The following is a 21,399-nucleotide window of genomic DNA, read 5'->3' as shown; positions in this document are numbered from 1 at the left end:
ATAAAAAGATTATGATAAAATTTAATTACATACATCATTATCGACTTCCTATTTACTAGATCTGGAGGTAATTCAAGTGATCAGTGTAATTGGTTAAATCAGTATATTGAAAAGTTCGCGCTTTTTGAATGCAAATTTAGCTTATCAAAGTTAGGAATAGGAATGTAAGTTATGGTGGCTTTTTATTGATTACATTTTGCTTCAACGATTCATAAACTTCTAAAATAAACCATTCATTTACGATATTATTGCCCCATACTCCGACAATATTTATTTGTTTTACCAGAAGCGATTTTGGTAACTCCAGGATAGAGACATTGAATTTAAGCACTGATTTACATGCATACAGAATACTGGTTGAACACAACTATTTAACTAACAACTGTTTTTTTTTTTTTTTGTGACTGTATTATATTCTGTGGTGTACATGAAGCTCTGGTATAAAAATAGATAAACTATATGTATGATTGCGTTGCAGCCCAAAGTTGTACATATTGGAACTTTTTTGTGTTCTAAATGGTTAAAATGGCGACATTATACAGCAAAATGGTTAATTTGTTTACCTTTTTGCATTGATTAACAATTTTTAAAATAAGTGCTGCTTAACCTTATGTATATAGTTATTGCCATATAAGTCATTATTACGGTAAGCTGTGATATTTCTCTCACATTAAAAAGATCATCTTTTGTTTAATCGCTTTCTTGATGGACAAAAAGGCAAAAAGACAAAGCAAGAGTAAAAGTCACATCTATTTGATCAAGTATTAAGTTAAAAACAATTGATATAATTTAAGGTTGGAAGCAGGGAAAAGACATTTACAGTTGCTGAATATGGTAGGTATTCTGTGTACAGTTTGCTAGATATTATCAAATATTTATTTTCTGATTTAAAAGATAATCCGTTTATAACACTGATAGTGATAATAAGTGTCAGAGGTATTGTAAGACATACGTCTTTCTGTATGAAAGAAAGGGACATTTGGTTGGTAAACCTTTCTGAATATATGATAGTAAGATATATTTGGTTGGTAAACCTTCCTGTAAATATGATAGTAAGATATATTTGGTTGGTAAACCTTCCTGTATATATGATAGTAAGATATATTTGGTTGATAAACCTTCCTATATATATGATAGTAAGATATATTTAATTGGAAAACCTTCCTGTATATATGATAGTAAGAGATATTTGATTGGTAAACTTTCCTGTATATATGATAGTAAGAAACATTTGGTTGGTAAACCTTCCTGTATATATGATAATAAGATATATGTGGTAAGTATACCTACCTGTATATATGATAGTAAGATATATGTGGTAAGTATACCTATTTGTTTATATGTTAGTGAGAACTATTTGGTAAGTATACCTACCTGTTTATGTGATAGTAGGAGATATTGGTAATATCTATTTTGTTACTGCTGTTATATAGTGCGGTAATACAATACATTTATTTTTTACAGTGTTACCAAAGTTTGAGGTCAAGGTTATTCTCCCTCCATTTGGTGTGACAAAAGACGAATCTTTCACCGTGAAAATATCTGCAATGTATGTACACTCAGTGTTCTAGTAGAGGAAAACTAGAAAATATCTTCATTATATTGAAAGACACTATGCATAATTCGCAATTTCCTCATAGTTCTGTATTCGTTTTTAATCAAATGAAAGTCATTTTTAGTGTCAATTTCATTTCCTCTTTCTTGTTATGAACTTGAATACATTTTTTTTTTTATAAAAAACAACCAACGCCATCTATGTTCAATACTCTACAATATGCACGTTGTACAACGTGTTATTAATTGTGTGCCTTGTTCAGACGCTGCTGTGTAATATAAACGTTACACTATTATAAACGTATTAATGTATATTTCTATTAATGTACCTATATAAATTCATGGATGGAAAATTTATCAAAACATTGCTTATAGATCTAAATTGAACATTTTATAATATATCATATTTATATATAAGTCAGGTTCTGTAAGTTGTTTCATCGTTTATATTTTATTTTGATGTTATGTACTTATTCGTTGGCATTGTGTTATTATGTGGACTTTTTTTCACAATTTAACAAACAATGGCCATATCTTAATTATACCTATTACGTCTGGTATTGTACGTATATGCTAATAACAATTACACCCTGATAATGGACATATACACATTTCATACAGATATATGTTAATTATCCTATACTCGTTGAAGGTACACGTTTGGAAAACCAGTAAGGGGTTCCGGTGTATTCCGATTAAAAAGGAAATATACCAGCTGGTGGCTACAGAGAAGTAAAGACTACGTAGAAAGTGTTGAACGTCATTTCAAGGTAAGTCAATCCGTACAGGGAAACTCCGACATTGACCGTCATTTCAAGGTTAGGCAATCCGTACAGGAAAAATCCGACATTGACCGTCATTTCAAGGTTAGGCAATCCGTATTGGAAAACTTCGACATCACAGACCTCCTCTCTACCTGCATCATAATAAAAAAATACTTGACAAATATGGGCCGGAAATATTTCATTTTTCAGGAACACATATTTTTCGACCACATAAGGATGTCTTACCATTGCCTTTGGTATCTTCTTTGTTTCTAGTATTTTCGTCTCATTTGTTTTAAAATCAGCTGTCCTCGTGTGTCGACACTGTGATATTATTTTGTGTGAGTCAAAAACATCCTTATTATGAAAGAGCAACCATTTCCCCTTCATTACAAGTGTAGACATCGAAAATCCTTAGATTTAGTTCAGGGTGTGACGGGGACGGTGATATGTCGGCAGTGAAGATTTGATCCTGTCCAGGGCGTAATATCAAGAAGCTTAGAGCAGGGTTTCAATCAGGAATCAATTCAAGTCGACATGTTAACGTGATGAGTGGGGAAGAAATTGTATGTAATAGAGTATGTGGATTAAAATCTCAAATTCTAGAGTATCAAGGAGAAACTAGAATAACCATCTTCTTCCCTTTCCTTACACATATTTGTATATGTAAAGTTTAAAGGAATGGACATTAAACTCATATTGACAAAACTGGTTTACAGTAAGTGCCGATTGGGATACAAAGGCAACCCTCCCGTTGAAGGTTCCCGCCACCTATTTCAACTAAAACATTGTAAGTCAAAATATTGATCATGTATGCCATACTATTGATCTTGTATGCCATACTATTGATCATGTGTGCCATACTATTGATCTTGTATGCCATACTATTGATCTTGTATGCCATACTATTGATCAGGTATGCCATACCATTAATCAGGTATGCCATACTATTGATCATGTGTGCCATACTATTGATCAGGTATGCCATACTATTGATCTTGTATGCCATACTATTGATCATGTGTGCCATACTATTGATCAGGTATGCCATACCATTAATCAGGTATGCCATACTATTGATCATGTATGACATACTATTGATCATGCAGATATCAACCTCTGATGATTACTTGTTACTGCAGTAAATGTTATAAAAAGTGACGCCGCCCCAGTAACATTTTATATTTGACTTGAGACCTATTTTGGTATTTTTGTGTTAGAATTCGGATATAAAAGAATGAATAGTGATAAAATATTTTCAAAATTGTATTTCAGATAAATGGCGATTACGAAACGAAAATATCTCTGAATGATATCCGTAAGATCGATTCGAGTTTGGCGTGGACAGAGTTTGTCGTGCAGGCTAATGTTACTGAGGGTATTACTGGCTTAAGGATGAATGACAGCGAGGAAATCATGTTTTACAATAGTCCAGACAAAATCAAGTTTGCTGAATCTCTGCCCAGTACATTCAAACCAGGACTGAAGTACACGGCAATTGTGAGTAAAGATTTCAGCTAAAATCTGTTTCATTGAATTCATATTTGTATTCATAATGTATACATATACATTTCTGTTTGTTCTGTCATTTTGTTTCACCTGATTTATGACGCTATGTACTTTTATATATATATATCATTTTCAAGTATGTTTTTAAAATTTCTATATCTGAAATTTCATGTCATTGTTTTCTATAATAGGTACGAGTAACACAGAAAGACGACAGCCCTATTCCTAATACATTAGCACGTGTTAATGTATCAGTCAACTACCAATTACCGCTTCCGACGGAAACGACTACGCCCGCTCCGACGACTACTCCAACCCCGCCACCCCCGCCACCACCTACACTTCCCATTGACATAGACATAAACGGCACAGACTCGTTGAACTCTACCTTTCCCTCGGGACTGGAACTTATGAATGATACCCTTGTACCCCGGATTATGGAAGTATGGCCACCCTTCGAACGTCATATTTATCCGCGGTTTAAGACGGTTCATGAAGAGCCGCGTTACTTCGACGTTCCTGCTGATGGACTCATTCACTTTGATATCATGGTACCTGAAAACGCCACATCCGCCAGTATCATAGTAAGTATATGTACATTGTATATATAGAAACCGGCCAGTGTCATAGTAAGTATATGTACATTGTATATATAGAACCCGGCCAGTATCATAGTAAGTATATGTAGATTGTATATATAGAAACCGGCCAGTATCATAGTAAGTATATGTAGATTGTATATATAGAAACCGGCCAGTATCATAGTAAGTATATGTAGATTGTATATATAGAAACCGGCCAGTGTCATAGTAAGTATATGTACATTGTAAAGATAGAAACCGGCCAGTGTCATAGTAAGTATATGTACATTGTATATATAGAAACCGGCCAGTGTCATAGTAAGTATATGTTCATTGTATATATAGAAACCGGCCAGTGTCATAGGAAGTATATGGACATTGTATATATAGAAACCGGCCAGTGTCATAGTACGTATATATACATTGTATATATAGAAACCGGCCAGTGTCATAGTAAGTATTTGTACATTGTATATATAACAAACCGGCCAGTGTCATAGTAAGTATATGTACATTGTATATATAGAACTCGGCCAGTGTCATAGTAAGTATTTGTACATTGTATATATAACAAACCTGTCAGTGTCATAGTAAGTATTTGTACATTGTATATATAGAAACCGGCCAGTGTCATAGTAAGTATATGTACATTGTATATATAGAACCCGGCCAGTATCATAGTAAGTATATGTACATTGTATACATAGAAACCGGACAGTGTCATAGTAAGTATATGTACATTGTATGTATAGAACCCGGCCAGTGTCATAGTAAGTATATGTACATTGTATATATAGAACCCGGCCAGTATCATAGTAAGTATATGTAGATTGTATATATAGAAACCGGCCAGTATCATAGTAAGTATATGTAGATTGTATATATAGAAACCGGCCAGTGTACCATAGTAGATATATATAAACTGGACAAACCAGCCAATATCATAGGTAGTGTATATATATATATATATATACAATGTAAAAATATAACAAACCGGCCAGTACCATAGTAGATATATATTAACAGGACAAACCAGCCAATATCATAGGTAGTGTATATATATATATTAGAACAGACTGGTCAGTATAATAGAAAATCTATTGGATACGCCATGTTTTTTTTTTTACTTCTTAAGTCCAAATCATATTATGTTCGTATTTGTGTACTTCTGTATGTAGTGTCAATCTTCTTACAAAAAACGATAGGGTCGTTATCATAAATTGATATTTAAATAAAAATGTAAGGATGCTTTATTATTTTTTGAATTATAGCTTAAGCTTCTATGTTTTATTGAACATTGTCAATGCATTTAGCTTCATAATTTAAATGATATATTAAATGAAATTTCCTAAAACTTACATCTTTTGATTTCATTAAAAGAAAATATCAATAAGAATTCCACTGATTGGAGATTAATCGTGCATGTATGTCTAAACGCTATAACAGAATTGAACAACTGAGGGTAATGAAGCCGCTTGATCTGACTATCTGAATATTTGCTACATTAATTGTTGAATGTCAGATGTTTACGTGGTCTATTTCTATAGGCTGAGTACAAAGAGGAAAAAGATTATAAAGACCTAAGCCTAAGTGAGTCACCGTCTAAGAGTTATGTACAAGTCAGCCTGCTAACAGAGAAACTGAAGGTGAGTTTTTAAGCACAATAGTAAAATTTAATGTTTTGAGTCGTATATTTTCGAAAAAGTATAATAAAAAATGTATATATTTAGAAATTTACCAATATTATTGTTTAACCTCATCAAAGTATGTGCTATTCAAACGTGGTATAAACGTGCTATAGAACTCCCATAATGATGTAACCAACGCCAGTCGATCTCTGTAACTAGATATCTATTTGCAGCCAGGAACGAATGCGATGTTTGAAATGAAAGCTACAGAAAATGTCCCAGAAGTCCGATATCAGGTAAGATTTCTGCTCTATTGGTTTTATAGATGTCGTAGTTATGTTGTGCATTGCACTGCATTACATTTCATAATATATTTAGGAAGTATAAACTTGCTATTACGGGTTAAAAACATTTCAATACATTCAAAATATTCCGTTTCTGCAATGATTCCTGCAAACTTTAAACATTTCTACAGCATAAAATAATTGATCTATCAAGATGAGCAAATGAACGACACTCACGTTTTTCCTGTCATAAGTTTTTAGCGTGGTAACTTTCATTGGTAATAATTTCGTTAATTTCCTATCTCAGATATTGTCTAAAGGCATGGTATTGGAAGCCGGTACTTTCGACATGCGACAACAGACTGAAGGGGTATTCCCCTTGGTGATCACAGCTGATATGGCGCCAAAAGCAAGGATGATAGTACAATACGTTAGAGATGACGGAGAAATTGTCGCTGACGGAATCACATTTAAAGTAGATGGTGTCTTTAAAAATCCAGTAAGTATGCTATAAAATGAAACCTGATTTTAAACCTTTGATAAATTACGTCGACATCTATTCTATTAAATATTACATGTAATGCCTTATTTGCAGGTAGCCATCAACTTCGATAGAAATTCAGCAAAACCGAAGGAATCTGTTCGTGTGGACCTCGAAGCCACGCCTAACTCCCAAGTGTACATATTAGCTGTGGACAAAAGTGTACTGCTGTTAAAATCTGGCAATGATATCTCAGAGGATGAGGTAAAGTTATAATAACCAGATCGGCTTCTATAACGTTAAAGTCTCAGATTTAACCAATTCAAGTTTGTTCCTGAGTTGTTGTCTACTGACAAGCACATAGAACCCAACAGTTTGTAACTCGGTGTAGAACTTTTCGTGAATCACATTTAAACCAACATTTTTTTGTGACCTGCCTGTTAACTATTTCTATAGGTCACTGAGGAACTGCAGTCGTACGATAACGCAGGAGGGGGTAGCTTTCCCTGGTTCGGGATGTGGAGATGGCCTGTCTCCAGTGGTGGACAAGATGCGTCTGATGTCTTCGAAGTAAGAATATCGAACGGTTGTTCAAATGATTTCATTAGTTGAACAGAAAACAAGGCATGACCACTACAGTTTAGAATCAAACCTAGAATGATTTACCTCTTGGTACGTTACGATCAGACATTGAACAGGCAAAGGTTACCATATCTTTAGTTTAGTGTTATGTCTGCTTGACCCCACTAGTCATGCCGTAAAATCCTAAATAGTTAAGCAAAGGTGTTTATACCCAAACTTTGCCATAACGTTGTGTTTGTAGCTGATCTTATTTTTATATTCTACTGGAGGCACCGTATCATAACGGTCGCGAAAAGAAGAATCATAGCATAATCAAGTGGAGGGTTTGATTTACTTTCCTCTTATTATGATAAATCGACACAAATAATCTCTATACAAGTCTGCTTTTATAATTTCGTGTTTTTTCTTTCTTTCAGAACAATGGAATCAAGGTGCTGACTGATGCTTTACTCTACAAGAAACCAAACCAATGTAAGCATAAGTGACCAACGGACGCACCCAAGAAAATTAAAACTTATGTATTTAAACGTAACTTACAGATTCTTCACTTATCAGGAAATATAAAATGAAAATATTTAAAAATAACTGATCGAATCTTCACTGTAGAGAAATGAATAATGAAGCCCCTGAATACAAAATTAACCGATTTATATTCCAAGAAACCTTATCAATGTGTGATTAAATGATTCACCAGAAAATTGTGATTATACAAATCTATGAAACAATTTTGATCAATGATCACCGCTCATTATTGACTTATTTTGAAGATAAAAACAACACTATATACTTTGTTGTTACATACCAAAGCTGTGCGTCTGGGAATTTATATGGCTAACCCCTTTAATACATTTATCGCGAAAAGGAAGAAAACGTAAATGCTGCACGTGATCCGCACGTGAACCGAAGCCATGTGTATATATGCATTTGTTCGTCTTCGTAGACACCACTTCGTCATTGACGTTGCAATTTATGTTGTCGGCAGTATATGTTTGTTTACGAGTTGTTCGTTATTTATATGTTTTCCCTTCCACGCATGCTTCCATGCTTTAACAATGCACAAGCAGAGTTTCAGCCCCTTGTGTGACGAGACGTGATAACATATCAATCAAATTATGTCGTGTTTCGCGTTTATTAATCGAATCAGAAATGAGTATGCGGAGTGTATGTCTATTACATGTTGGTTATGGATTATTATTTGTGCTTCATTGGATGTAGCGCTGAGCGTTGACATATATAAGTACAAATCCAATATTCGTTATCCGCAATAACTGCTTGAATAGATTTCCTGGCAGTGCTGGCAGTGCTGTTGCACAATCACTAATAGCTGAACACTTGTCGGCTTTTCGTTTCCAGTCTAGTTGGTTCCAATTGTCTCGCTTTTGATTGTTTGCCTTTTTTTGGTGTGTTGTCACTGCTTTTCTTAACTATAGTTCCATGGTTTGTTGGCTCATTGTACGCGGATGATGTACTGTGTCTGTGTTGCACCAGTATTGACTTACGTTTCCTTCCCGGCAATTTAATATCACAATGAATCATTTAATTATTGATTGGACTTTCAACAAATAAATGTTAAATAGACATTTCTAGAAGTTCCCTATAGACATTCCTAGCATGCATACTTGCACATGCTTTGTTCTACGCAAGTTTTAATGCTTTCTAAAAGGGGATGGAGCGTATGATAACATGCCTATGATGGCGTTTGGAGCTATGGCAGTGATGGACTCGCCTGTAGATATGGAACCTCAAATGGCACCAGCTGTGAGGAATTCCGCGGTCAAGCCGAAAGAATCGAAACTGGCAAAACCGGCGCGTGTTCGCAGGAAGTTTCCAGAAACATGGCTTTGGGAAAACGTTCAATTGGGGTATGTAATTTTTCATTGAAATCGTAATTTAATGCTTTAGGGGACCACAGGGAAGTAATGTTTGACGCTGGTAGACCTGTTCCTATGATGAATATGCTAGCGGGTGGTGGCAGAAGGATGATGATGAGAACCACTGCCGTCTCTTCTAAAGCAGCTAGGCCAAAACAATTAGCTAAAGTGAAAAGGGTTAGGACAAAGTTCCCAGAAACATGGATATGGGAAAGTGTTTCAGCTGGGTAAGTCATTGGAGTTATGGATGATAAACCACAACAAAGTCGTTGTGATTATACATGTTGAATTTATGATGAACCACATAATCGATTTAATTCATTTTGCCATGCGCTATGATCCACATCTGGGTAAGTTATTGCAGTGATATAGGAAGAACTGCATGTCCTTTCAATCCAATATTAACAGATATCGACATTTTCTTCGTTCTGGTAAACTTTTAATATTTCCCTAGTCGGTTTTTATTTGAACACTTCGATGTATTTAATTGTTTATCCGAGGAAACCATTTAAATGGAATAATTCAAGAATAACAACTAAACAGGTGAAGGTAGAGGCAACAAGTCTGACGAACGGTAGATATACATCTACTGACATCCTACAATAAATGATACAATTAAAATCATATACCGGACACGGAAAGATATGTGTATGTAAAGTTAGTATGAAATGGTTAACCGTTCTCGAAACGATGCTAATTAGATGATAATACATTCACTTATAGAATTAAACAAGGAACGCTATATTGAAACAAAAGATAAATTGATGTTCATCATTACATTATATGATTATGTGTGTTGATAGACAAACAGGCCAGACAGAACTTACTGCGACTGTTCCCGACACCATCACGTCCTGGGTGGCAACCGCCTTCGCCGTCAACAAAGATACTGGTCTTGGGTTATCACCAAGTCCGTCCAACGTAGGTTCAGTTTGTTGTGTCACACTAAACACCCATTCTTTAGACTATATTCTTGCAGTAGGGATTTCTTCTTTTAGTTAATATTTCGTCCTTATTTTGTGACGCAATTGTTTATGTATATATTGATGGCCAATTTTTTGTACTTTTAAAATAACTCTTCTCTAACCTAAACATATGTTTAATACAGTTGGGTTAATTGTCAACTGAAATTATCATTATTTTATTCCCATTTAAAAAACAACTTTGATTACAACTTAAAACCGTCTTGATTGTCTGTCGTACACAATTCAATTTACTTAAGTCTTAATAGTAAATCTAACACAGTCTATTGTACTTGCGTCTGTGCAACACTTCAATCGAAGTTTGTTTGTTTTGTTCATCAACAGCTATTGAAATAGCTTAATTTGTGTTGCATTGTCATGGTGCTTTCCCTCTCAGCTGGAAGTGTTCCTGCCGTTCTTTATCCGGATGAATCTTCCCTATTCGGTTGTTAGAGGGGAGCTACTTGTCCTGCAGGTTGACGTGTTTAACTACCAAAGACCAGCCTGGGTAAGTCATTGACGTACATTACTAGTAGGTCATTGTTTATTGACTTTGTACTGCTACATGACTATTTGAAATGGTGCACGACTTGACACTGATAAAATTATATTGGTATAGCATAGTTTACATCAAATATAAGTCAATTGTTCAAACTCTTTTTCTGCTGAATGGTTCGTTGTTATTTGTGCTTGGGTAATCTGAAGTCCTCTTATTTCGGACGAAAACAATGCCATATTGTGGTCTTATCGTACAGTTCTTATTGTTTTTGTTAAAATCTTTTTCAGACCCTGGTCGTCATGGAAAACAACCCCGATATAAACAATGTGATTTCTACCCAGGGCGGCTGGACAGATTACTCCACTAGGGTCGGGAGGTGGATGTGGGTGAGTTTAGTCTAACAAAATAATGCCAGGTTACAACACCCTACATAATAAATCAAAGTAGTTCGAGCTTATACCAACATGCGTTATATTACAATAGCATATTAATTAAATCAGCATATATCATTTTTCTAAACAAAGCCAACTCACACCAGCACACTTTATATAATAAAGCAACACTTTTAGGAACTAACTTCAAATATGCAAGTAGTTTCTCTCTATATTGATTATGGGTAATATTTTATTTTGTTTGTTTTCTTTTCATGTAACTGGATAATCATGACACGAAACAATATTCCTTTGATTATAACAGCTGTATGATGCAGTGCAATTTATATTTGGGTTAATGTATCTATTGCCAAGGTAAAAAGGTCAGACACATGTGTGTGTGTGTGTGCGTGTGTGTGTGTGTGTGTGTGTGTGTTACGATTATCTGTCAAGGTACAAAATGGCAGACTCTTCCGGTGGATTATTAATTCTGAGGTTTGCTGTAACTTTGATGACCAGTTATCTATTTGGAGTAGCGGCAAGATTCATAATATACAAACTGTACAGATTATCTAATTTAGAAATAAACAACAATAGTCTATTTTTTTAAATTCATAATTAAAGAGTTTTACGCACCACCTGTACCTCTGTTTCAACATTAGTATTTTGATTTCCAACTTTGTGGCTCTAGCATCAGCGATGAGTCCTAAAGGAACGTAAGAATTGTATGATGCAGTGTTATTCATTTTTGGCTCACTGTGTATTTTACCATATTTTAAATATTTGTGTGATTGCAAAGTTCATATATAAAGCACAATGTATGTTAAGGCTGGTGGCTGAATCCGTATTTTGGTTTATCAGCATCATCTGTGCAAAATTAATATTGTTTTTTTCTTTTTTACATCAAACCTTAGTTCCCCTGTCTAATATGTAACTACATTTCGTATTTATCATCAACGTTTCTAACAGGTTGAAAGTGGAAAGGTTGCTTCTGCGTTCTTCCCAATCATTCCAAGGAAAGTTGGAGAGCTTAAAATCAAAATCAATGCTTTTGGAACGAAATTCTCTGATTCAGTCGAGAGGACATTACGAGTAGAGGTAAGAAGTTATTGGTTTAACAATCAGCTATCATGTTTTTATCCAATGAATGTTAGGCTTAAAATCATGAGTAACCAAATAGAGAACAGATGCAAAATATTATACAGTTACAGTATGGGGTTGAGGGATATAGCACTGAGACCAGGTATATTTACCGAGGCGGAGCCGAGGGAAATATGCATGGTCAAGGGACACCAGAAACCTGCTATATCCCTCACCCCCATTCTTTAACCGTTTTATTATACCGATACACACTGCAGAGATGGTTTTGACTAGAAAATATTTGTAAACCATGCTGTATAGCTTCACGTCCCAACTACCCCTTTGATGGCAATGGAGCCAAATGCTTCCGAGTTCGGTAGCAAACTCCGCCCACCTCGAGCGTCGCTTCTGAGTTCGGAAGCAAGCTCCGCCCATCTCTCGCCTGATTGGCCCGGCGGAAACACCCGAGTGTTGGTGTGTTTTAGTTCCCAGACTAACACACAGGACTAAAAAACAGTCTGGCAAAAATGGGGATATATTCTATTTAACCAATTACTTTTGTATAGAGTAAATAAAGTAGAGGTATAATAAACAGTTTTATTACACTTTATTAGTGGTGTAATCGGTTACACTTCACCACAGGTGTGACTGGTCAGAGAGGTTATTCATCTCGCATTAGAATTGTGAACATACATGTAAATATATATACTGTGGTCACTTAGGTAATAATGAATACTATGTATATAATAATAATAATACTGAAAATCGAAATATAACTATCGCAATATTCATATCCGAATGTAAACATCATCCGCTCACTTTGCGTTACAGCCTGAAGGAACCCCCGAGGAGAATAACAATCCTGTACTTATTGACCTCTCCACCTCTAGCACCTTTAAGACGAGATTCCCTATAGACTTCCCACCCAATGCTGTAGACGGTTCCAGGCGTGTGAGGGCTGCTGTTATCGGTAGGACATCTGTACTGTTCATTATCATCGCAAATCATCGTCGATTATTATCGTTGAGTGATTATTACCGATATCGGTAAATAGTTGTTGAATTTAATCGCTCATTACATTATAGTTATATGATCATTATTATGATCATTATAATCGATAAATCATCGATGACTCTTCTCGGTTAGTGAGAATATCTTTTTTAAAAGATCAACTACTATAGTGTGCACATATTTTCACCTTTACATTCTGTTGAAATAAGCCGAATTTGGTAAGTGGTATGTGTAAATTTTGCTTAGATTGTGTGCTGTCAAATTGGATGATATCTAAATAACGAATAAACAACATATTTAGTAACAGAGCAATTAAATGAAATGATAATATAGATGGATCTATTGACGACATTTTAATAAAACCATTTAAAATGTAAAATGTAAAAATAAATGGTAATATCTACACATTGTACTCCCGTCAGTGTTGTCTATGATAACACAAATCACAACATCCACTGTTTATCAATAATATAACATTATCAGGTGATGTCATGGGACCTTCTATCAATGGTATTGAGAAACTCCTTAAGATGCCTTACGGATGCGGCGAGCAGAACATGTTGAATTTTGCTCCTAACATTTATATTCGACGTTACTTAACTATCACTAACAAGCTGACGCCGGCTATAGACGCTAAATCAAAGAAGTACATGGTTAAAGGTATGTATTGCTTTCGTTTTAATGAGTATTTGATAAAGGTAATTTACAAGCATTATATGTTAATTATCGACGATGTATATCTGTAGTGAGACGAACTCAATCAGTGAACAACAGGTACCAATATCTCCACACAGACTTTCCAACTTTCTTTTCAATAATAAATATAAACAATTAACTTCACGCTTTGGACAAATTTTTAATAAAAAATACATATTTGGTACCATAATTACATCTAATGAATGTGATAATTAAATTTCCTGATTTGTTTCAAATTTCTTTTATTATTTCACATATTCACATCCTTTTTAAGGTTACCAGAGAGAAATGACATATCAGCACAAAGATGGGTCATTTAGTGCTTTTGGTGAAAGTGACAAATCCGGGACTACTTGGTACGTGTTCTTAATATTATTATGTTTGGTACGTGTTTAACAAGTTTTACACTGCTGGCTCTGAGGGAAACCGTTCTGTAATATGTATGTAACGGACTGAAAGTGCAATCGCTTGAGCTTAAAGGGGCCCGGATGTTTGCTAATTTGTAACGTATCATGGGTCACTCTTCATTGACAGGTTGACAGCTTTCGTAGTGAAATCGTTCGCCGAGGCGTCAGATATGATCACAATAGATAACGAGGCTGTAGTGAAGGCTGTTGGATGGTTAGTCGACCAACAGAATCCAAACGGGACATTTAATGAGCCGGGAAAAGTACTCCATAAGGCAATGCAGGTGGGTACCACAGACCTTCTTATAACCACGTGACACCCTTCCAATCACATATCACAACGCTATTTAGTCTTCTTTACTGGTGTTTTCGGGTTATACAGACTCGGTTAGTGTGGATTTATTACAGTAAGGTAGGCTGCTATGTCTTGAAAGTTTGGAAGCCAGTGTCGGTAGTAAAGAAAAGGGCGTCTGACGAAGCTGTTGCCTGAAAGGTTGACAGCCCAATTCTAGTGAGGTTGACGGTCTACCTCGGTCGTCATTTAGTGAGGTTCATAGTGTAAGTCTGTTATTATGTCTAGTGAGTTTGACGGTCCGAGTCGGACGTCATGTCCAGTGAGTTGTCTAGGTTGGTCGTCTGGTCTAGAGCATTTTAAAAGCGTTTTTCATAGAGGTTTGGAACACTTATGTTACGAATACAACTTATCACAATACTTCAAGGATATTATTGATTAGTTTATCACAGGTAATATCGATGACTGATGTCAGATCGATGTTTATAATGTATTTATACGTTGAAAATCGATGTTCCTAGAATAATAACTCTATTAAAAAGCCGAACGTACAACCTAGGAGACTCGGGGCATAGTAAAATAACAGACCTGCTGTTTTCTACTGACTTATGTGAGACTACATTTTAAAATTATTCTCGAGGACCTTACTATCTGTAGTCACTGTGTTGTTACGAACTTAGGTTGTTTAAATGAAAACATTAAATCAACTCATAAAGTTACTCATTTATTTGTAAATTAATCAATGGAATAAACGCAGCGGTTGTTTGATTTTTATTTCAGGGTGGGTCTGCCAGTGGTGAATCCTCGCTGACGGCCTTCGTGCTTATTGCGATGACCGAAGCCGGTGTTTTCCCTGGGGTGAGTATTGTTAAAAGACCAAACTAACGCTGACTTTAGATATTTACATGTGTTATTGCGTTGTGGAAATATTTTGTAAAGGAGGTTTGTATCACATTAAAGTTACACGCATACTGAATGAATCAAGCGTATAACTAATATATGTGTAGTTTCGCTCCTTGCTTTCATAAAAAAGTGATAGTTAAAAATAAGCTTATGTAGTGACTGGGCTTCAGACTTTAACCGTACTTATTGCGATAAGTTTAAAAGAAACAGGTTAAGAATTCGTAAGCAAATCAATCCGTATGTTTTAGTGACTATTAAAATAAAGAACAAGAAAATCGATTTATCATTTTATCGTAAACAACATCCATTTATGATTATCTATATTTTTATTATTTGACATATGATGACGTACTCGTAGCGTCCATTACAAATGTAAATATATACAACTTAATTGATATGATTATATATGTATCCTTATTGTAACAAACAGGTCAACGAAACCACAGCCAAGTCTAGAGCTCTGGCACAGCGTTTCCTGGAAGACGAGGTTGATGCCATGGCTTTAACACCGCTAAAAGTAGATGTGTATGAGATGGCTATCATTGGACACGCACTGTCATTAGCAGGCAGTGCTAAGGCGGAAAAGATCATGGTACCAATAGTGATGAACGCTGTACAGGAGGGTAAGGAACTCTATGATACAACGGCGTTACTAATTAATAGTATTCACTTTGTAGAAATAGAATCTTCTTATGAAAAGTTTGAGCTAAATCTGTTGTTTGTTTAACTGAAATGCGTTAAATCATTATCGATAGAGATTGGTTCATTTGCGTTTCCATTTTGACAAAATCAAGTAAAGGGCACTTCATTACAAATAATACATTTCTTTAATGATAGAATGCATCAAATTTGCTTTCAGTGTAATTTAGATACTGAACGTCAAACATGGATTCGATATCATATATATATGTTACATCAACCTTGCATGTCCCAACAACATGCTGTCTTTTTATGAGAATATCATTTGAACTGTACGGCCCTTCACCATAAGGTTATACATGCGAGAGTGAGATAATTATTAAACGATGGGAGAACAAAGGGGTACATCAAAGATGCTAAATTGCAGAAAAAGGGAGGACGGTCAGGTAAAGATCCCAACTGTTGTAAAGGAAGAAGCAAAATTATTTTAAAGGTCTTTTAAGCAGAGAACAGAGAAGAAAAATAATGATTCTGCTCAGGTGTAAACATTTGGTCTTCCTACCATTGCATAATGTAAATACATCAAGTCTGTTCTCTCCGATTCTTCCCAGTTTTATAGGAATCCATGGACACTATTATGAGTTTGACGTTTAGTTTGAATCTTATGATAAGAACTCCGAGTCCACTATTAATTTCGATTTTATCACTTGATGTTAACGCAGTGGCATAACCTTTTAACAATGCCACTGACGTATACCTTTATATAGGCAATGGTACGTCATTTCGCAAAAAACCTATATGAGGTACAACTGGTATTAATATATACTCCTCCTTCTCATTGGTTCAGAGGGAACAATGCATTGGACAAGACCTGAAGAAGAGCCACAACTTGTATACGGTGGTTGGCGTCCACCACACATCCAATCCAATGGAGTCGACATAGAATTGACATCCTATATCATGATGGTGTACACCAAAGCTGCCGATACAGATAGCGCAATACTAATATTGAAATGGCTGTCAGCTCAGAGAAATTCTGATGGCGGATTTTCGTCAACACAGGTAGGTCACGTTAAACAAACTTCATGTTAACATGTTTAGTATGAACACGCTTTTTCGTTTATTCTCCCAGGCATTATCGGCAGATTTTTTTTTATATATAGCAAACACTAATGTTACTTTTATCAATTGACGTAGTCATGTGAATGTATCTATTATGACCACTCAAATGCTAACGAGAGTACTGTCAGGACATAATGTAATATCAAAGCTGTTTCGTTTAGATTACATGTTGTTTTATTATGATTACAGGACACCATCATAGCGCTACAGGCCCTAGCCGACCTTGCGGCCTTAATATACAAACCCAACTTTAACATGAGAGTCCAATTAAGAAATTCAGAAAATCTCGATTTAATACACGAGTTCCAGGTGTCGCAAAACAACGCTCTCATGTTTCAAACTGTTGACGTAAGTGGGTTTCTTGCATTTGCCATTTTTTTCATTAAGATATTGATTGTAATAGAACTTAGCATATTTTTCTTCAAACAGAACTCATAAGAAAACGTTGATATGATTAACTAGTTAGGTGATAATAAACACATCATTAAATGTCAACATGTGATAGGATTTGATATACTTAATAAAACAATGTTCAATACAGTATAAATTAGTTCTGATACAATCATAAATAGTATTTGTTACATATTCACATTGTTATTGTTTATCGGATAAAATGGCAACCGACTCCATCAATTCGGCGCCCCATTGTTTAGTTAGTTGTTTTTAATTGTATGTGGGCGGTTATCTTTTCTCAACAACGGAAACAGACGTAACAGAAATAATAAATTTCAAAATCGATTTGTGTACGTAAAGTGATATTACAGATATGTAATCAATTAAGCTGGAATCTTGTATGTAATTTCAATGTTAAGTGTAATACATATTAAATTACTATCATCATCAGATCCCAGAAAATATCCGATTGGTGGAAATTGTAGCAGAAGGATTTGGAATGGGAGTCGTGGAGGTGAGATTTATGACGCTAACCTTTGCAAACAGTTGGTACTCATAAAGATAAAAGTAAGGAGAATCATAGGACCGAAAACAGAAGCAGCGTGTGTGACAGAGAGGCAATCATTATCTTAGAATGATCAGTTCCCAACTAAAACTAGCATCATACTGTAAACGTATTAAATTGTACTTTTCCAACACTTGTTTATCTAATAGAATACTAATTATTAACACTACCCTTAAGAAATGTTGTTTAAAATATTTCCCGACGTTTCACTCTGACAAATTTATTAGAATGTTTACAAATAATTATATTCTTCTATCTATGCATATTGACTGTTAAATAACGAGGTAAACTGATATTTTGTATATTTAGGTTGCCACATACTTCAATGTAATGGATGATTTGAAAGTAAAATCGTTTGACGTAAACGTGACGTTGAAGGAGGAGAGTATGACAGGGTTCCTTATTCAAGTCTGTGGACGGTGAGTACTTCAAATGTTACGTCTTGTAAATGAATTGCAAATGTGTATACCTGATCAAAACGTAATATTTGTTCCTGAAAAATTTATTTGATATTCAGTTCTATGTAGGAAACTTATCATCAGTGAATTTCATCTGCTAAATGTTTCTTGATGATCTTTGTGCTATATCTTTTAAAATATATACAAAAAAGTAATTTGTTATTTATGTTTTATTGTGATAATTTTCTTACAGTCAATTTTCATTCTCGACAACATTTTGCTTTGCTTTGTCAAAATAGTTATCTTAAAGTTTTGCATATTTCTTGTGTGGAACTATAAAATGTATCGCTTTAAGTTTCATCAAAATATATAATTATCAATCATCTTTTCCTTACACAGTTGGATGAGGAAGGGTGCAAGCGGAATGTCTATAATAGAGATCGGGTACCCCAGCGGTATGGCGCCAGATGTGGACTCATTAAATACAGACAGGGCTCCAGACTACAAACGTCTGGAACAAGCTGCTAGAGGACTGGTTCTTTATTTTGATCAGGTATGCCATCCATTATTATTCCATTGTCGGTATGTGATCAGGACTGCCCCAAGATACCAAAATGTATAAAGTGAACAATAGTATGTATTTTGTATGTGTTTACCAATGCTCTTTCAAATGCGTGCACATGGGCGTCCAACCGAGACAGCAATATACAGCTGCCCTTCAGAAAGCCACCCGAATGAGATTAATTGGAAGGATGTATGCAAACTGCACCTGGTAACCCCAAAATAATAATGTTTTTTCTTGATTTGATGGAATGGAACACTTTTTTTGTCGTTTATCAAACAATGGCATCAAATCGTTAAGAGACAAACATTGGATACTGGATATAGTTCAACAGATTTTTTTATGCAAAAAGTATTTTCACTAGACCATATTGTGGCAATATTATTATGACAGATTATTAGCTGTTTGATTGTTTTTGGTGTGCCAAACATGGGAACTGATATTGAAATTTCTTAAATACTTGTCATCAAAAGATGAGGTTCTGCGCACAACTTCATTTAACTGAAGAAAATCTCTAAATTAAGATATAAAGTATTTTATCTGTTAATACGTTTTTGTTATAATAATGGAAACCACATGTCTGAAACCTTATAGAAACCAACTGTCTGTAACTACAGAATGTTCTTATGTGTATTTTCAGTTCGACGCAGAGCCCCAGTGTGTCAGTATATACATGATGAGGGTTGATATGGTGGCTGAACAGAAACCTGCTCCTATAAGGATATATGATTACTATGACACGAGTAAGTACAGTTTAAAAAAGACTTATATTGATACTTGATAATTATGACACGAGTAAGTAAGGTTGCGTATAGACTTATAACGGTAGGTGATTACTAAAAGTATTAAAACATGGGAAAATACAGCGTAATAATAGATACAATGTATATCTATATCACATATACAAGTGGGAACGGTGTTATATAGTGTTAGTTCGATATGTTATTGTTATGACAAGTGTAAAGAACAGTTGCACGCAGACTTGTTTCGATATAAGAAGATGACACAAGTGAAAAAAAGGTGAAACTTTATTGGTATATGATTATCGTAAAACGAGTGATAATTGAATATTTAAATTTATATCGTTATACAGTTATAAAAAGCAAAGAAGATTGTAATATACACTTATAGGAAATTTGATTTTATCTGTATTACATATGATTCGGAACACTAATATAGAAAAAAAGGGCAAATGATGCAGTAACATTTAATTTTTGTCTTTCTGTATCGAAAAAATAACAAGTTGTTAACAAGGTGTATCCTTATCTCGCATTTCTAGTACTTCGATACTTATATCGATATATATATATATATATATATATGTATGTTAAAACGCGAGTTAAGAAGTGTAACTCGTTTTGCTCCATTGTTAGCGTATACCTTTTGTTATTGAACGTTCGATAAATATGTTACGTGTGTACCAATGAAGAAATTTGTTTTAAAACTATTTTGTACAAATATTTCACTTTACTTATCATTGTATTTCCCTAGGTAAACAATCGACCACATTCTATGCGTCTCAAGTTCTGGCTGAGTCTGGTGTCTGTGATGTCTGTAAAAACTGTTTCTGTAAACGGAAAGGCTCGCCATAGGTGAAAATCAGGTGCGCTTTTCAAACCAACGATAATGTAATCGAAATATAAAGAAACAACAATTCTGGCTCATGATTAACATAATGAATAGAGCCACTGCATGCACTTACACGATAATTTGTTGTTCTCATAATAATCTACGTTCTAAGTCATACCGTAAAAGTGTATGGATATTCTCGCGTGTGAAATATTTTCGTCGGACTCTTCATAATGATCGGGTATGTGGAAATTTTCCGCGTTAGTATTGGTTCCCAAACATTTATCTAAAATACAAATATAATTTATACATATAGCTTGTGGATTTGTTCGTGTTTCTGCAAACATTTTTCACACCACTAACGTATGATAATATTATATTAGATTTATGATTGTGAAGGTTGATGATACATTTTGTCAAAGTCATGCATCGATTGTAATATTTCGTAGTGAACAATCAATATATGTGAAAGGTGAATGGAGTTTTGAAGCAATGCCGTAATTTTTGTTACAGGCATTTGATGAAAACTTTGCACGATGTCGTAGTGACGCAATACCAAACCGAAGAAGTGGAAAACGTTTTGTGACACAAAAAAGTGCCATTTTTGTTTACCTTCTACCCATGTTGATATATTTGACGCAGTGGTATATTAGTTTTATAATACTTTCCCTATTTT

The 21,399-nt window shown here is 34.8% G+C and overlaps 1 protein-coding gene across 2 annotated transcripts in view; it reads left to right on the top strand.

Moving 5' to 3' along the window:
• Positions 1–21,294, top strand: part of LOC110458258 (CD109 antigen-like) — a 39,549-nt gene extending 18,255 nt beyond the window's left edge. The window contains exons 7-36 of one of the 2 annotated variants that reach the window (XM_021509884.1): positions 795–834; positions 1,465–1,549; positions 2,207–2,324; positions 3,594–3,818; positions 4,019–4,411; positions 5,956–6,054; positions 6,270–6,332; positions 6,628–6,819; positions 6,916–7,065; positions 7,258–7,371; positions 7,800–7,854; positions 9,286–9,481; positions 10,058–10,175; positions 10,614–10,724; positions 11,003–11,101; positions 12,056–12,184; positions 12,998–13,136; positions 13,661–13,837; positions 14,148–14,229; positions 14,408–14,564; positions 15,353–15,430; positions 15,906–16,098; positions 16,962–17,176; positions 17,426–17,584; positions 18,081–18,143; positions 18,504–18,613; positions 18,992–19,145; positions 19,795–19,897; positions 20,646–20,757; positions 21,237–21,294. In XM_021509884.1, coding sequence (XP_021365559.1) covers positions 795–834; positions 1,465–1,549; positions 2,207–2,324; positions 3,594–3,818; positions 4,019–4,411; positions 5,956–6,054; positions 6,270–6,332; positions 6,628–6,819; positions 6,916–7,065; positions 7,258–7,371; positions 7,800–7,854; positions 9,286–9,481; positions 10,058–10,175; positions 10,614–10,724; positions 11,003–11,101; positions 12,056–12,184; positions 12,998–13,136; positions 13,661–13,837; positions 14,148–14,229; positions 14,408–14,564; positions 15,353–15,430; positions 15,906–16,098; positions 16,962–17,176; positions 17,426–17,584; positions 18,081–18,143; positions 18,504–18,613; positions 18,992–19,145; positions 19,795–19,897; positions 20,646–20,746 — 3,918 coding nt within the window. In that variant the 3' untranslated portion in view covers positions 20,747–20,757; positions 21,237–21,294. Of the gene's footprint in view, positions 1–794; positions 835–1,464; positions 1,550–2,206; positions 2,325–3,593; positions 3,819–4,018; positions 4,412–5,955; positions 6,055–6,269; positions 6,333–6,627; positions 6,820–6,915; positions 7,066–7,257; positions 7,372–7,799; positions 7,855–9,046; positions 9,246–9,285; positions 9,482–10,057; positions 10,176–10,613; positions 10,725–11,002; positions 11,102–12,055; positions 12,185–12,997; positions 13,137–13,660; positions 13,838–14,147; positions 14,230–14,407; positions 14,565–15,352; positions 15,431–15,905; positions 16,099–16,961; positions 17,177–17,425; positions 17,585–18,080; positions 18,144–18,503; positions 18,614–18,991; positions 19,146–19,794; positions 19,898–20,645; positions 20,758–21,236 lie in introns of both variants that reach the window. The other variant, XM_021509875.1, reaches the window with a different exon arrangement.
• The last annotated feature ends 105 nt before the right edge of the window (positions 21,295–21,399 follow it).

This window comes from Mizuhopecten yessoensis, unplaced genomic scaffold (assembly GCF_002113885.1).
Source record: "Mizuhopecten yessoensis strain PY_sf001 unplaced genomic scaffold, ASM211388v2 scaffold1191, whole genome shotgun sequence".
Classification (NCBI taxonomy): domain Eukaryota; kingdom Metazoa; phylum Mollusca; class Bivalvia; order Pectinida; family Pectinidae; genus Mizuhopecten; species Mizuhopecten yessoensis.
This window is presented reverse-complemented; position numbering and strand designations above follow the sequence as displayed.